Source organism: Oncorhynchus nerka, linkage group LG26 (genome assembly GCF_034236695.1).
Source record: "Oncorhynchus nerka isolate Pitt River linkage group LG26, Oner_Uvic_2.0, whole genome shotgun sequence".
Taxonomy (NCBI): Eukaryota; Metazoa; Chordata; class Actinopteri; order Salmoniformes; family Salmonidae; genus Oncorhynchus; species Oncorhynchus nerka.
Window position 1 is genome coordinate 33,179,524 of NC_088421.1, and position 18,037 is coordinate 33,197,560.

The 18,037-nt window shown below is 44.1% G+C and overlaps 1 protein-coding gene across 1 annotated transcript; it reads left to right on the forward strand.

The window, feature by feature from the left end:
* Nucleotides 1–1,823: 1,823 nt before the first annotated feature.
* On the forward strand, nt 1,824–17,560 carry nptx2a (neuronal pentraxin 2a). The gene is made up of 5 exons (XM_029654540.2): nt 1,824–2,743; nt 7,980–8,229; nt 10,312–10,556; nt 15,420–15,599; nt 16,054–17,560. Exons 1-5 carry the CDS (start codon nt 2,297–2,299, stop codon nt 16,279–16,281), a joined length of 1,350 nt encoding a protein of 449 aa, XP_029510400.1. The 5' UTR covers nt 1,824–2,296; the 3' UTR covers nt 16,282–17,560.
* Nucleotides 17,561–18,037: the final 477 nt, after the last annotated feature.

The following is an 18,037-nucleotide window of genomic DNA, read 5'->3' on the forward strand; positions in this document are numbered from 1 at the left end:
ATAACTAGTTGTATCAAAAGACAAAAAACATCCAAGATGGGATTACATAATGAATGAATGTGAAGCTTTCTGGGGAAAAGGTTTTACCGCCACCACTTAATATCAAGGAGCTACTTTAGAAGAGAGACAAAGTTGACATTGTCATCCCATCTCTGTCTCAGTGGTCCATTCAGAATGTCCTCCAAGAGTTGCTGAACTTCCTCTCCACTTCACTTCCAGAAAGATAGAGTGAAAGAGGGGGGGCAGGTACAGAGAAGGAGAGACAGAGAGACAGACAGAGAGATCAGATAGAGGGAGAGAGAGAAAAAGACTGCAGAGAGAAGGTAGGGAGAGAGAGAGAGATAAAGAGGAAGAGAGAGAGCAGATAGTGTTCTTTACCTCATCTGGATAAGGTTGTCACAGAGTCACAGTGGCAGCCAATCCCCTGCTGATCCTGTCGGTGTTGCCTGTCCTTTGTCTTACGTCAGATGACGTCACTTCTACCCGAAGCTCATCCCTCAACTGATTGGTGGAAGCATTCAGCATTTTGTGTGCAGCACTAGGCAGTGTGACTGGCTCAGTGTGACTGGCTCAGCTAGTGTGACTGGATCAGCTAGCAAGCTAATGTTGGACAAATTTAAGCTACCTTTCGTGCATATTGCCAAACTTCAGAAATACTGATCCTTGATACACAAAACCCTTTAGCTAGATGTAAGACGTTGCGACTAAGACATCCTCACCAAAAACACATCAACATTATTAACAGATGAACTGCTTAAGTTTAGATGAACTCAGTCTGTTTGAGGATGAGATGGGGTTCATTAGGGGATGTCACCTAAGTCAAATTGTTGAGTGTTAGAAAGCACATTGTAGCCCAACTACTTTTGATCAATCCCATGAGTCTTTGCGAGATACGAGACAGATCCGTGCAGGAGGAATCGTTGCGCTATCTGACGTAAGGAAATGTTCTCCCTTTCACTCTTCTCTGCTCGTGAGCTCACCAATCATGTTCAGCCTTGGGATGTCTAGAACTCTATTGGAAGGATGAGACACCATTTTTCTACGTGAAATTCCATAATTTCATGTTTTGTTGATGGTGGTGGAAAATGCTGTCTCAGGCACCACTCCAGAATCTCCCATAAGTGTTCAATTGAGTTGAGATCTGGTGACTGAGACAGGATGATAATTGTTTAATTAACTCATGAACCACACCTGTGTGGAAGATAAGTACAGCCTCTAGTTAAATTGATCACAGACTGGCACACATAGCTGCAGGAAGTAGTTTGGGGGTTTATGAATGTTTTCTTGTCAATGTGCTGTAGCACCCTCAGCACCTCTACTTCCAGGGGCTATGCTGGCACCTGGCAGCTCTAACTACATACTCCAGCAGAAAAATTGTGACATTTTACACATTAGGTCTACATATAGCTAGCCTTCCTGGACTCATCACTACAACCTATAGCCTACTCACTGTCTGACCATGCCATTCAAGTGGGGGAAAGAAGTCTCCCTGAGTACTCAATTCTATTAAACATTCATATTCACTGCATTAGTACACCGTTAGAAAATACATGTGTGCTGTAAGAGGCTATGGACTGACAAGAAACCTTAATTTAATTTCCAACCCGAACCGGATGGTGTTCACTTGTGAAACTCTGCGCACTCTTTTCACAAACAGATCGAACAGATCTCACAAGGCAAAGCATGACTCGTCTGTGCTGGGATCTGATGATGACGTGTTCCGAATCTCAGCGAGCATGAACAGATGATGATGAGCGGGAGCGCTCCGGTCCGCGCGCGCGCCCCATATTAATCTGTTGAAGCTAGGTCGCTGTCTTTTCAGCACCATGGACTGTGTGGAGAGAAACCTTTCCGAGCACCAACAACCTGCAACAACTTCGTGACCAGAATCAATTCTACACCTTTTACCAGGATAGTAACTTTCTTTCGGAAAAATTAGAATTGCCTTGATATTACTTTATTTAGGTTTGGAGAGGGAAAACGGATTGCTCTATGACATTTGCGACTAGGGCATTTATCATTATGTGGTTGGATGGCTTATGATAGTATTTGATTGCAGCTCTCAAACAATTAATCTAAATGGTTTTGAAGTTCTGTTGACTTCAGTAAATGATCTCGTGTCAGTTCCGAAGTCCAGAACTATGTCTACCATCTGATTTATATTATTGTGCGTTTTGGTGTTGAAGACAAGAGTTTATCCCAGGCTATTTAACCTATCGATGTGACTCAACGAAGAACGTTGATTTCGTGAGGAGGCGTTTTCCAAACTTACAGGGAATCTGTGCTCGTATCCGGCATGCTGGCTTTCTTAGTTGGACTTTTATACCTAATGAGTGGACGCACGGTGCGCGCTCAGGATGCGACAGGTAGCCGCTTCTTCTGCTCCGCCATCCCGGCGGGCGCCGACCCTAGCTGCTCGTTCGACCCCAACGGTAACCGCGTGCAGAGCACCAGCCCCGTGGAGGACGAGCTACGGAACACCATCCTCCAACTCCGGGAGAACATCCTCCAGCAGAAGGAGACTATCGTGAGTCAGCAGGGCACTATCAAGGAGCTGAACTCCAAACTGGCCCGCTGCGAGGCGGCCGCGGAGGACTCTGCGAGCAGGTCCAGGGGCCAGAGCTCCAGGCGGAAGGACTACAGTAAGAACACAATGGGAGACCTTCCCAGGGACCCCACGGAAACTATAGACCAGCTGGGAAAGACCATGCAGGGGCTCAAGGGTCGGTTGGAGAATCTGGAGGTGAGATAACGAGGCTGTAGTGGCTACAGTCAATTATATCATTCAGGTCAAATGCATGTTTTATCATTATACACTGTAGCATTTGTGTATGGAGGTTAATATATATGAATATACCCCTTTATGAATATGGATGTTTGTGGATATAGCTACAGTAAATGATAATGATCATGCTTTACATTTCACTCTGACATTGTGTATGGAGGTTACTCAGCCCTTTGACCTTTTCACCACACATGTGTAGCACCCACCACATCAGCCATGTCTGATACTGAATGTAGCCTGCACAATAAGACTCCCCACTTACTCTTCCTCAACATCAAAGGCTAATGTAGTGTAGTATGTCAGAAGCATGCTGCTTATCCTTGATGAATCAAAGCAGCTGATATGAATAGACAATCAGCGCACATAAATTGGTGTCAAAAGTGTCAGGCACCATCCGTGGAGAAGTCGAGCAGAGATGTGTATTTTCAATAATTCATATTCATTTTTCCATGTGGCACCACACGCAGTCTTGTCATTTTTCCAACTGCTTTTGCAATTGATGTCACAAATCATACAAACATTTCCCCTGGCTTTGTATCCACTGTATCATGGATGAGGTCCTATCTACGCAGCAAACAGACAATGAAAAAAAGGCCTATTGTGGGTATGCCCACCATATAATCCTATTCTAATTCTATGATGCCCACAGCTTGCTTAGTTAAAGTGATTAATCTCATGAATCTATTATCTTGTCGTCACAATCAAAGTCATGTGGGAGTGGCAGCCCCTGGCACAATCACAATCACACAGATAGCATTTTTATCTGGTGTCAGGGAATGAGTGTGCTGGTCTCACGTGGCTTCATGATGATCATATCTCTGGTTGCATCCCAAATGGCACCCTGTTACCTTTAAAGTGCACTACAAGGAAGAGGGTACTATTTGAGATGCAGCCGTATCTCTCTGATAATATTGAGGTCATGTATGTTATTGTAACTGTGCAATCCGTTTGCGGCTGATGTAGCCTTTATCTATAAGCACCAATCCTTTATGTCGTTAGTAGATATAATACATGATTGCACAGTGTGGAATAAAACTGATATATATATATATATAGAGAGAGAGAGGGAGAAATGTAAACCTATTTATTTCCTATTGCGCTTTAATGTAATTGTTTTAACTGAATATATATATATATATATATATATATATATATATATATATATATATATACACAGTTGAAGTCGGAAGTTTACATTCACCTTAGCCAAATACATTTAAACACAGTTTTTCACAATTCATTGTGACAATTAATCCTAGTAAAAATCCCCTCTCCTAGGTCAGTTAGGATCACCACTTTATTTTAAGAATGTGAAATGTCAGAATAATAATAGAAAATTATTTATTTGAGCTTTTATTTCTTTCATCACATTCCCAGTGGGTAGGAAGTTTACATACACTCAATTAGTATATGGTAGCATTGCCTTTAAATTGTTTAACTTGGGTCAAACGTTTTGGGTAGCCTTTCACAAGCTTCCCACAATAAGTTGGGTGAATTTTGGCCCATTCCTTCTGACAGAGCTGATGTAACAGAATCATGTTTGTAGGCCTCCTTGCTTGCACACACTTCTTCAGTTCTGCCCACAAATGTTCCATAGTATTGAGGTCAAGGCTTTGTGATGGCCACTCCAATACCTTGACTTTGTTGTCCTTAAGCCATTTTGCCACAACTTTGGAAGTATGGATGGGGTCATTGGCCATTTGGAAGACCCATTTGCGACCAAGCTTTAACTTCCTGACTCATGTCTTGAGATGTTGCTTCAATATATCCACATCATTTTCTTTCCTCATGATACCATCTATTTTGTGAAGTGCACCAGTCCCTCCTGCAGAAAAGCACCCCCACAAAATGATGCTGCCACCCCCGTGCTTCACGGTTGGGATGGTGTTCTTCGGCTTGCAAGCCTCCCCCTTTTTCCTCCAAATATAACAATGGTCATTATGGCCAAACAGTTCTATTTTTGTTTCATCAGACCAGAGGACATTTCTCCAACAAGTACGATCTTTGTCCCCATGTGCAGTTGCAAACTGTAGTCTGGCTTTTTTGTGGCGGTTTCAGAGCAGTGGCTTCTTCCTTGCTGAGAGGCCTTTATAGGACTGGTTTTACTGTGGATATAGATACTGTGTACCTGTTTCCTCCAGAATCTTCACAAGGTCCTTTGCTGTTGTTCTGTGATTGATTTGCACGTTTCGCACCAAAGTACGTTCATCTCTAGGAGACAGAACGCGTCTCCTTCCTGAGCGGTATGACGGCTGCGTGATCCCATTGTGTTTATACTTGCACACTATTGTTTGTACAGATGACCGTGGTACATTCAGGCATTTGGAAATTGCTCCCAAGGATGAACCAGACTTGTGGAGGTCTACTATTTTTTTTATGAGGTCTTGGCTGATTTCTTTTGATTTTCCCATGATGTCAAGCAAAGAGGCACTGAGTTTGAAGGTAGGCCTTGAAATACATCCACAGGTAAACCTCCAATTGATTCAAATTATGTCAATTAGCCAATCAGAAGGTTCTAAAGCCATGACATAGTTTATTGAATGTTCCAAGCTGATTAAAGGCACAGTCAACTTAGTGTATGTAAAACTCTGACCCACTGGAATTGTGATACAGTGAATTATAAGTGAAATAATCTGTCTGTAAACAATTGTTCGAAAAATGACTTGTGTCATGCACAAAGTAGATGTCCTAACTGACTTGCCAAAACTATAGTTTGTGAACAAGAAATTTGTGGAGTGGTTGAAAATCGAGTTTTAATGACTCCAACCTAAGTGTATGTAAACTTCCGACTTCAACTGTATATATATATTTCTCTCTCTTTCCTTCTCTCTCTCTTTCCTTCTCTCTCTTTCCTTCTCTCTCTTTCCTTCTCTCTCTTTCCTTCTCTCTCTTTCCTTCTCTCTCTCTTTCCTTCTCTCTCTTTCCTTCTCTCTCTTTCCTTCTCTCTCTCTTCGTCTCTCTCTTTCCTTCTCTCTCTCTTTCCTTCTCTCTCTTTCCTTCTCTCTCTCTTTCCTTCTCTCTCTTTCCTTCTCTCTCTTTCCTTCTCTCTCTCTTTCCTTCTCTCTCTTTCCTTCTCTCTCTTTCCTTCTCTCTCTCTTCGTCTCTCTCTTTCCTTCTCTCTCTTTCCTTCTCTCTCTCTTCGTCTCTCTCTTTCCTTCTCTCTCTTTCCTTCTCTCTCTCTTTCCTTCTCTCTCTTTCCTTCTCTCTCTTTCCTTCTCTCTCTTTCCTTCTCTCTCTCTTTCCTTCTCTCTCTCTTTCCTTCTCTCTCTTTCCTTCTCTCTCTCTTCGTCTCTCTCTTTCCTTCTCTCTCTTTCCTTCTCTCTCTCTTTCCTTCTCTCTCTTTCCTTCTCTCTCTCCTTCTCTCTCTTTCCATCTCTCTCTTCTCTCTCTTTCCTTCTCTCTCTCTTCGTCTCTCTCTTTCCTTCTCTCTCTTTCCTTCTCTCTCTCTTCGTCTCTCTCTTTCCTTCTCTCTCTTTCCTTCTCTCTCTTTCCTTCTCTCTCTTTCCTTCTCTCTCTTTCCTTCTCTCTCTTTCCTTCTCTCTCTTTCCTTCTCTCTCCTTCTCCTTTCCTTCTCTCTTTCCTTCTCTCTCTTTCCTTCTCTCTCTCTTTCCTTCTCTCTCTTTCCTTCTCTCTCTTTCCTTCTCTCTCTTTCCTTCTCTCTCTTTCCTTCTCTCTCTCTTTCCTTCTCTCTCTTTCCTTCTCTCTCTTTCCTTCTCTCTCTCTTCGTCTCTCTCTTTCCTTCTCTCTCTCTTTCCTTCTCTCTCTTTCCTTCTCTCTCTCTTTCCTTCTCTCTCTTTCCTTCTCTCTCTTTCCTTCTCTCTCTCTTTCCTTCTCTCTCTTTCCTTCTCTCTCTCTTCCTTCTCTCTCTCTTCGTCTCTCTTTTCCTTCTCTCTCTTTCCTTCTCTCTCTTTCGTCTCTCTCTTTCCTTCTCTCTCTTTCCTTCTCTCTCTCTTTCCTTCTCTCTCTTTCCTTCTCTCTCTTTCCTTCTCTCTCTTTCCTTCTCTCTCTCTTCCTTCTCTCTCTCTTTCCTTCTCTCTCTTTCCTTCTCTCTCTCTTCGTCTCTCTCTTTCCTTCTCTCTCTTTCCTTCTCTCTCTCTTTCCTTCTCTCTCTTTCCTTCTCTCTCTTTCCTTCTCTCTCTTTCCTTCTCTCTCTTTCCTTCTCTCTCTCTTTCCTTCTCTCTCTCTTTCCTTCTCTCTCTCTTCGTCTCTCTCTTTCCTTCTCTCTCTCTTTCCTTCTCTCTCTTTCCTTCTCTCTCTTTCCTTCTCTCTCTCTTTCCTTCTCTCTCTTTTCCTTCTCTCTCTTTCCTTCTCTCTCTCTTTCCTTCTCTCTCTCTTTCCTTCTCTCTCTCCACATATATGCTTAATACATGACAAAAAAATCAAAGGCAAATTTCATCTTCTGGGGTTAGACCCCTCATAAATAAGCAGGTCTAATTCAAATGAATCATTTTCAAAAGTGTGCTTGTGTGTGTTTGTTTTTGTGTTTGGGGTGATGCACTTAATTATTACTACAACGGGTCCCTGAAAGGACCTCCCCAACATATACAGTATATTGTCCCTGTTCCTTGATCCTACCTCCACTCTGAACACAGCAGAACACAACCTGTGACTGAACGACAGAACGACAGAACGTCTGGATAGGGGATTAACTCTCTCTCTCCTCCCTCCACCACAGCAGAACACAACCTGTGACTGAACGACAGAACGTCTGGATAGGGGATTAACTCTCTCTCTCCTCCCTCCACCACAGCAGAACACAACCTGTGACTGAACGACAGAACGTCTGGATAGGGGATTAACTCTCTCTCTCCTCGCTCCACCACAGCAGAACACAACCTGTGAATGAACGACAGAACGTCTGGATAGGGGATTAACTCTCTCTCTCCAACACAACAGAACGCAACCTATGACTGAACGACAGAACGTCTGGATAGGGGATTAACTCTCTCTCTCCAACACAACAGAACACAACCTATGACTGAACGACAGAACGTCTGGATAGGGGATTAACTCTCTCTCTCCTCCCTCCACCACAGCAGAACACAACCTGTGACTGAACGACAGAACGACAGAACGTCTGGATAGGGGATTCACTCTCTCTCTCCTCCCTCCACCACAGCAGAACACAACCTGTGACTGAACGACAGAACGTCTGGATAGGGGATTAACTCTCTCTCTCCTCCCTCCACCACAGCAGCAGCAGTTGCGTGCCAACACGTCAGCAGCAGCAGCAGGTGCGGGTGGGACTGCAGTGGGGCCCCTACCGGCGGAGCTGCGGGAGCTGCTGAAGCACCGTTTGGGGGCCCTAGAGGGCCAGCTTCTGAGGAAGGTGGCCGAGCTGGAGGAAGAGAAGAGCCAGCTGTACAACGAGACAGCTGCCCACCGTCAGCGTACCGAGAGCACCCTCACCTCACTGCTGGAGAGGATCACAGAGCTGGAGAAAAGTAAGGAATATGGTCTCACTGACCCTCCCTCAATCTTACTATTTCTCATCCTCACTCTTTCTCAGTCTCCATCTTTATTTACTCAGGCCAGAGGATCACAGAGCTGGAGAGAAGTAAAGGAAGCTGTAGTTGTCATTCTCACCCTCTGTTTTTCCTCATTCTATCTTGTTCTTTTACTCTTTCTCACTCTACAGCTTTATTTACCCAGGACTAGAGGGGATCACAGAGCTGGAGAGTAGGGGGTTTATTCCCCCTCACTCCCCTCGTTCCCACCCTCACTCCCTTTCTCCCTCTATTTTTGCAGGGCCCCAAAAACTCACCTCCCCCTGCATCCTCTCTCTGTGGCCTTCTCTTGCTGTTTCTCTTTCTTTGATTCTCACATCCATTCTCTCTCTCTCTCTCTCTGCCTCTCCTTGCTTATTTTCTCTCTCTGTTGGAGATCAGAAAATAGCTGGAGAGAAATTCAGGAACCTCATCATCCCTCTCGATCCTCCTTTGACTACAGACCCAACCACTCACATTCTGACTGTGACTGCCTCTTCCTCCTTATTTTGGATACTACAACACTCATACATTATTTCATTTATTCGGGATCCCCAATAGCTGTTATTATAGCAGCAGAGACTTATGCTGAGATTTGGGTGGGGAGGCGGAGACCGTCTGACCATCTGATGTCTGTCATTGATCAGGCTCTCTCCATGCACCGAGTCTTCTCATTTTGATTCTGCCCCTCTCTCCCTCTAATTCATTATTTTCTTGCATTCGTCTCTGTGTTTCTCTCTCTTTGGCTCTCACTCTCTTCTCACTGCTTCCAGAAAGACAGACTGTCTCTGATTCTCTCTCACTCTCATTGTAACAGATGTGTATACAATATGCTGTCTTACTGACACCTCCTCAATGTTTCAATTAAGACTGAAAACAATACAGGCTGCTATACTTCCACTAACCAGTGCCTATCCACATGTTACGGGCATGCGTGTATACATTTTACGTATGGGTGACCATTTTTTTACGTATGGGTGATCATTTTTTTATACTTGCAAATGCAGCTAGCTAGTTTAGCCTACTCAAACACCCGACTCAGGGGGATGCTACAGTATTAGCTAGCTGGGTATGACTATCCAACACTGGAACTCTTCCAAGTCAAGGTAACCTTTTGGTTTTACTCATTTTTTGCGACCCTGTCCACTGTACTGCATGACTGTAGCAGGTTTACTAATGCGTTATTTACATTAGCTAAGATGGTGACAACGAAGTAGGCTGTGTGCAGTGGTTATGATATGAATGTTTGGCTTGGAAATATTTTTTTCGCCTGATCACAGACAGATGATGTGTTGTGCATTGAAGTCCACAAGCGAAGGGAAAAGGTGAGAGGAGGAGAGCACGTAGATGTGAGAAGGAATGCAACAAGATGTTTGTATATGGCTATGAAAGTTAACATTCCGCAGAATAAAGCAAACGGAACAAAACGGAGGTAAACATACCTGAATTTGTCCAATAGAAACTCTCGTTTGCAACTGTTAGACTAATGATTACACCCTAGATCAGTTAGATACAGGCAAGATTGTGCAAGGCTGTATTGAATGTGTCACTGTCTGTCAACTCCAATCTTTCTCTCGACCTGTGTGCACCTACTGTATGTTGTAAACTTGAATTCAAAGGCTAGGTTGTAGCAACGTCATGATGGCTGTGTGTAGTACAGGGAAAATGTGAGCATAATTTAGTAGCTTAAACCTATGGATGTTACATTGAACTGGGTGAATGGAATATGAATGACAGCCATCTAATATGCTGTAACATAAATAAGTCCAATTAAAAAAAAAAAATTGTCCTCCCTCATCTTAAACGGCACCGACCGCCGCTGTCATCATCACCATGACCATCACCAACATCGAACCCTTACAGCCAATTTACGACAGTCCAACATCGACCCTTACAGCTGGTTCAATACGAGCCCCCTATGTGGGCAGACTCAGACACGGTGGTGTATGTGAACAGTGCAGGTCATGACCGATGAAAGTGATGGATACTACCTCTATCTAAACATTATCTAATCATTTTCACATCTCTGTTTGTCTTCAGGTAACAACGCATTTAAGTCCCCAGAGGATTTCAAGGTGTCTCTCCCCCTGCGCACCAACTACCTATACGGACGCATCAAGAAGAGTCTCCCTGAGATGTATGCCTTCACAGTGTGTATGTGGCTGAAGTCCAGCGCCAGCCCTGGTATAGGAACCCCCTTCTCCTACGGGGTGCCAGGACAGGCCAATGAGATCGTGCTCATCGAGTGGGGCAACAACCCCATAGAGCTGTTGGTCAACGACAAAGTAAGTCCAAGTCTTTTATTGATAGTCCATGACAAAAACAACTCCTGGGCTATGGCGACGAAAGACTAATTTACTCTAAAGAACTTGGTTACAGTTGAGCATGAATCATCGTGCATTTTATATTACAAAAACAAACTGTGACGATTGAATAGACACAGAACGATCAAGCCAGCACAGAAAAGGAACTGAAATGGAGTCATGTTGTAGTCCTTCCAGTCTGTTTTCAGGGGTAGACCCAACAGGTTCTTAAACCTGGGCCCAGCGACTATCAACACAACACCATGGCCGTTACACCAAGAGGACCACACCTCTTGTCGAGGGTCCTAGGTTGGCTTTAGGTCGCTTCAATATTTACATTTAATACAGAGAATCAGACACTTTCCCCCCTTGTTAAGCAATGCTTTTTGAAGGAAGACCATTTCCAACGTGCTCAAAAAGAAGCTACAATTAATATTTAATCGGTTTCTGTCTTCAAAGGAATACAACCATGGCAATCGTGGTGTTTGAATAGACAACACTGATAGTTATTTTTTCTGTGCGTTACTGCTGGATGACTGAACCTAGGGGCTCAGAGGGAATAGAGTTTGGCTGAAGTGAAGTAGGGTGGGTTTTTTCAGTTGTGGGGTTGGATTTGGGTTTGTGTTGGGCATCTGGTTTATTGGCAGAGCCAGTTTTCCCCACAGTTCTGGTTTCACCATGCATTATACATGTGTGTATGTCAGACAAACACTAGAAAGGGAGAGAGAGAGAGAGAGAGAGAGAGAGAGAGAGAGAGAGAGAGAGAGAGAGAGAGAATACAGCACCAGAGAACAGAGGAGCCAATACAGCACCAGAGAACAGAGGAGCCAATACAGCACCAGAGAACAGAGGAACCAATGAAAGTGTTAGTGAGTGTGAGAGAGGAGGAAAGAGAGGGTCAGAGAGTGTATGTGTGAGAGAAGATGAAACCATGAATATAACACTAATTTTCATTTCAACATGTTTTAAAACTAACATGACCCAGGTCTGTATGGTGACAATGTTACACCATGTTCTTTTGTCAATGGTACACCATTCATCTGGTGCAAATGCTCTAGTGCTCCAAAATGAGATTCATTAAAGATAGAGAGAATATCTTCCCTGGATCAAATCCATTCGACATTCCTGTTGCATCTCATTATTTTGCCTTCTGTAAGGAGTGAAAGGATTTGTTCACTATTATAGAACAGTATCTCTATTTTGGATGTAAATGACATGACTTTAGAAGGATCCAGATACTTTAGCAAGATCACTTGTCTTTGAGAAACATACTTCTCTGTGTAGCACAGCTGGAAACCGCTCGAGTTGCATAAAATGGAATATAACTTTGCGGATAAAGTTTGGAAATGCATCATGTAATGTGTATAACATCTAAAGACCTGCATCACTATACTGAGAGGTTTGTCGTTCCTAAAAGGACTTGCTTGGGTATTTTTGGAGCCGTTGTTTTTCCGGAGCCCCATACTGCAGAATGAGCATTGATAAAGTCTATTCCGGAGCCCCCATTCTGCAGAACGAGCATTGATAAAGTCTATTCCGGAGCCCCCATTCTGCAGAACGAGCATTGATAAAGTCTATTCCGGAGCCCCCATACTGCAGAACGAGCATTGATAAAGTCTATTCCGGAGCCCCCATACTGCAGAACGATCATTGATAAAGTCTATTCCGGAGCCCCCATTCTGCAGAACGAGCATTGATAAAGTCTATTCCGGAGCCCCCATACTGCAGAACGAGCATTGATAAAGTCTATTCCGGAGCCCCCATTCTGCAGAACGATCATTGATAAAGTCTATTCCGGAGCCCCCATACTGCAGAACGATCATTGATAAAGTCTATTCCGGAGCCCCCATTCTGCAGAACGATCATTGATAAAGTCTATTCCGGAGCCCCCATACTGCAGAACGAGCATTGATAAAGTCTATTCCGGAGCCCCCATACTGCAGAACGATCATTGATAAAGTCTATTCCGGAGCCCCCATACTGCAGAACGAGCATTGATAAAGTCTATTCCGGAGCCCCCATTCTGCAGAACGAGCATTGATAAGGTCTATTCCGGAGCCCCCATTCTGCAGAACGAGCATTGATAAAGTCTATTCCGGAGCCCCATACTGCAGAACGAGCATTGATAAAGTCTATTCCGGAGCCCCCATTCTGCAGAACGAGCATTGATAAAGTCTATTCCGGAGCCCCCATACTGCAGAACGATCATTGATAAAGTCTATTCCGGAGCCCCCATACTGCAGAACGAGCATTGATAAAGTCTATTCCGGAGCCCCCATTCTGCAGAACGAGCATTGATAAAGTCTATTCCGGAGCCCCCATTCTGCAGAACGAGCATTGATAAAGTCTATTCCGGAGCCCCCATACTGCAGAACGAGCATTGATAAAGTCTATTCCGGAGCCCCCATTCTGCAGAACGAGCATTGATAAAGTCTATTCCGGAGCCCCCATACTGCAGAACGAGCATTGATAAAGCATTGATAAAAAGTCTATTCCGGAGCCCCCATACTGCAGAACGAGCATTGATAAAGTCTATTCCGGAGCCCCCATTCTGCAGAACGAGCATTGATAAAGTCTATTCCGGAGCCCCCATACTGCAGAACGAGCATTGATAAAGTCTATTCCGGAGCCCCCATTCTGCAGAACGAGCATTGATAAAGTCTATTCCGGAGCCCCATACTGCAGAACGAGCATTGATAAAGTCTATTCCGGAGCCCCCATACTGCAGAACGAGCATTGATAAAGTCTATTCCGGAGCCCCCATTCTGCAGAACGATCATTGATAAAGTCTATTCCGGAGCCCCCATTCTGCAGAACGAGCATTGATAAAGTCTATTCCCGGAGCCCCATACTGCAGAACGAGCATTGATAAAGTCTATTCCGGAGCCCCCATTCTGCAGAACGATCATTGATAAAGTCTATTCCGGAGCCCCCATACTGCAGAACGAGCATTGATAAAGTCTATTCCGGAGCCCCATACTGCAGAACGAGCATTGATAAAGTCTATTCCCGGAGCCCCATACTGCAGAACGAGCATTGATAAAGTCTATTCCGGAGCCCCCATACTGCAGAACGAGCATTGATAAAGTCTATTCCGGAGCCCCCATACTGCAGAACGAGCATTGATAAAGTCTATTCCGGAGCCCCCATTCTGCAGAACGAGCATTGATAAAGTCTATTCCGGGGACCGTATGTTTCTTAAAACCAAGTAAAATCACAGAGTAAAATCAGTAAAATCACAGAGTAAAATCACAGAGTAAAATCACAGAGTAAAATCAGTAAAATCACACAAAAAAGTGTCTGGACCCCTCTATAAGATAACATTTACATCCAAAATACAGATTAGGTAAAAAAATATTGAACCAGTCCTTTAAAGCTTTCCTAATGCCACAATGTATCCACATTGAACTGCTTTTATCAATACTTTCGCAGCAGCTGGCTGCCTATTGGACAAGAGTGAAGTTAAAACATCTTTTGATGTAGTGGTTGGTTTGGGTTTAGTCAATACCCGGAGGTGGTGGTTTTATTGAATTTCTTTCTGCACCTGTCGGATCTAAAACGTGAAATGCCCTCACACCTTTAAGGATTGCTTGCAGGTGCATTCTAGGAAATGTTGAATAATTGTTCATAGAAAATAAACTCCCTCATCACTTGTTGTTTATTTTTTGCAAATGTTTGGGCCTCACAGCCTTTGTCAGAGCTTTGATTAGAGAATGTTTATTGAAATATTGGTGTGGACTAAAAGACATTCTGCAACTGTTTAATCTGCCGGGCCCTATGTAAACAACAGTTCCTGTGTTTGTTTCCAGCTCACACGGTCAGGGAGAAACTCCTGGCTCCGGCTATGATATCAGACCTAACGTCCTCAGGTTGACTAAGGCTCAGGGATATTACTAGAGGGCAGTAATTAGGTCCACAGTATCAATGCTCTGTCTGATTGACTTTAGTGTAAATGTGATATGCTGGAACACCTTTGGAGGTCAAGCGTCTAGTTTCTCATGGGAGGGATTAAGAGCAGACAGGAAATAGTTGGCAGTAGCCTCTGCATTTCATGGTCTCTATGGTCTCTATGGCTCATATAGAACCTCTATATAAAGCTAATGACTTCCACTCCCATTCTCCACTATGCTGAATCCTCTGTGGACCATGATGTCATTGTAAAGTCTGGGTAAAGCGCTGATGTTGTAACCTTTCGTAACCTGTGCTATTTCTTTCTGCTCTTGTTTTCGAAGTGCAATCCCATATGACTGCGATTTGTACAGTATATTGTCCCTGTGTCACTTTACTGTTTATAAGCTGTTTGTAAAGTGCTGGTGTTGTCTTGCTCCATTTGGTCCTGTGTTGTGTGTCTCAGTCAAAGCTTCATTGTGCCATCTGCCCCAGTGATATATAGTACTTGTGCTCTCTTGCCTCTAACGGCAGATTGTACGGTTCAACTTGAGCTCTATTGCCCTATCTGCCCTGGGATATTCTCCCTGATAGTAAAGTCTACAATAAGCTCTTAAGGGGAATCCTATCCTTCACTTGAGTGAATGTTTTTTAAAGTTTCCCATAGACATCCATGCATGACTAAGTGAAAATTGGACTTAAGTGCAAATTAAGATTCACCACACAAAGACTAAAGGCTCAACAGAATAAACACAGGTATTCTCTTGCCCCTATTGCCCCAGTTAGTATAGCCCCTCTAACATGAATTACCCCCCTTGCCCCTCTTACCCTCTTTGCCCTATAAGTATTCAACATTTATATTTGAGTCACTTAGCAGACACTCTTATCCAGAGCGGCTTACAATTAAAAGTGAATCCCATCTAACGTTGTACTGCCCATCTCACCCTTCTTACCCAGGTGGCCCAGTTGCCCCTGTCGGTGAGCGACGGCCGCTGGCACCACATATGCATCACCTGGACGACGCGGGACGGCTTCTGGGAGGCGTACCAGGACGGGGAGAGGCTGGGCACCGGGGAGAACCTGGCCCCCTGGCACCCAATTAAACCTGGAGGGGTGATCATCCTGGGACAGGAACAGGTGAGGCTCAGCCAGGCTCTGATCTACTCCCACCGGAGAGGGAGAGTGGGAGGGTGTGTGTGTTCCCCCTGGAGAGGGAGAGATGAACAGGGGAGAAGGGGGAGGCAAGGCTCTTGTCACGCTATCAACACTCCTTTATCATTACCTCACCTCTCTGCCTGCCTTAACCAGTGACAGCGCACCCTTGGGAGCATTGTTAGTGTGACACTCCAACAGATATCTCCATGACAGCACCTTACTATCTCTACAGCCATGTAGTACAGAACACTGACGCTATTAAGACAGTTTCTATCAGACGTACTATACAATTTATTTGAATTGTCGTTCTCTTCCAGCTTTGGCAAAATTGTTGATGTCTTTAAATTCTTGTTGAAGGCAGAAACGATGAATCACCCAGGCTATGACGTTTCTGTATACCGATGGGATTTTAAACACAGTCCCTCTTCCTCTACAGGACATGGTGGGGGGTCGTTTCGACGCCACCCAGGCCTTCGTTGGCGAGCTGAGCCAGTTCAACATGTGGGACCGGGTCCTCCGGCCTGTGGACATCATGGGAATGGCCAACTGCTCCTCCTACATGCCCGGGAACATTGTTCCATGGATCGACACCAACGTGGAAGTCATGGGAGGAGCATCCAAGGCGGCGTTGGAGATCTGCGAGGACCGTATGTTCGAACCGTAAAGGAGTTGGATGTGTAACGTTGTTATGACACTGGGTTCCGAAGGTTCTGGAGGCTTGAGAGGTGGTTCTGGTTCCGCGCTCTCTGTGCTGCTTCAGAAACACCCCTCAAGGAGGAAAAAGGGCTCAACGGGTATTGCCTTTGTTTACAGACCTAGATCTAGTAAATGGGTCAACTTCTTGTTTTCCCAATGTGTTTTGCTGTGATTTTCCATGCTTTAGCACATGGCTCACCAGTTCATGCCCATTCCAACGTGATTCTAACTAGAGGATTTTACAGAGAACCCACTTGAGACTGAGGACTCTATACTCCGTATTCTGTCTTTTACTCCTTTAGCTAGAGATCCTTTAGACTGAGTCATGTTTGAACACAGCTCCTCTCTAAGGCATTTCAAACTGATAATCCAGCACTGTACTGTACTCAGTGAATGTGAGCTAATATATAACCCATAGAAGCTTTTATTGTGTTGTGTGGACAGCTATTTGTGAGTTGCATGGCAAACTTCTCCGGTACGTTATGTGAGCTTGTGTTCCTTTGCAGTAAAAAGAACCCCCATGTTCCAGGGAGGGATATTGATGAGTATAGGATGTTAAGGCAACTGTGGAATAGACCATTGACTTCATGTGGAGTCATTTTAAACGTGTGCATGTGTTTTGACTTGTCACTGAGAGTATTGAGTGCCAAAGTTAATGCATGCATGTATGTGTGTATATGTGTGTGCATATGTACATGCACAGGTGGGTGTGTTTACTGTAATAGCAGTTTGTGTGTGTGTGTGGGTGTGTGCACGCTCTCGTTGTGTAAAAGGCCCTAGAGATTAGTGACGAGGACATTCACATTCTTGTAAATCTATTCTAATACCTCTCCTCCCCTTGAGCAGCTGCCATCCCAAGCAGCTTTGTGCAGCGGCCGGCCCAGGCAGGTTAAAAGCAAAGTCGGAAAGCTGCAGAGGACTGGCGGGAAGCCGGGAATTCAGCGCTCTGTGTGCCACACTGGGGGAGCGTGGGTTGGAATGGGAAGCCAGGGACTGGATGACCTTCAAGGAAGGATTTTATCCATAATCTGTGATAGTAAATATCATGTTTGTCAAACGAATGAGAAGATGAATGTGAGCTATTTTACTATCCCGTTGCATTGTATAATATAGAGGCATTTTTCTATAAGCCAGAGAGACGCTACGAAAATGAAGACTGTGAAACTAAAGATGAGGAGAGATCTGAATGTTTCTGGTTGGAACAAGACAAAGCACTGGAACACTTTGCTCTGTTTCTGTTTATTTTTTTATTTCACCTTTATTTAACCAGGTAGGCTAGTTGAGAACAAGTTCTCATTTACAACTGCGACCTGGCCAAGATAAAGCATAGCAGTGTGAACAGACAACACAGAGTTACACATGGAGTAAACAATTAACAAGTCAATAACACAGTAGAAAAAAAATGGGCAGTCTATATACAATGTGTGCAAAAGGCATGAGGATTAAAATATGTACGAAATATATACAGAAAAAAACGAGGAAAAACTATATTTACACTATACAGGACGGGACAAGACAAAACACACGTCCGACTGCTACGCCATCTTGGATTAAATGAAGATAAAGAAAATGTCTTTAATTTCCTTAGAGATAAGAAAAAAGAACCATGTTCTGAATGAATGTTGTGCTTCATTCCAGTCCATTTAAACAGTGATTTGAAACATGGTGCAGTAGATACATGTGTGTCCAGTTTGCTTCTCCAACACTGTTCACACTTGTTTTGC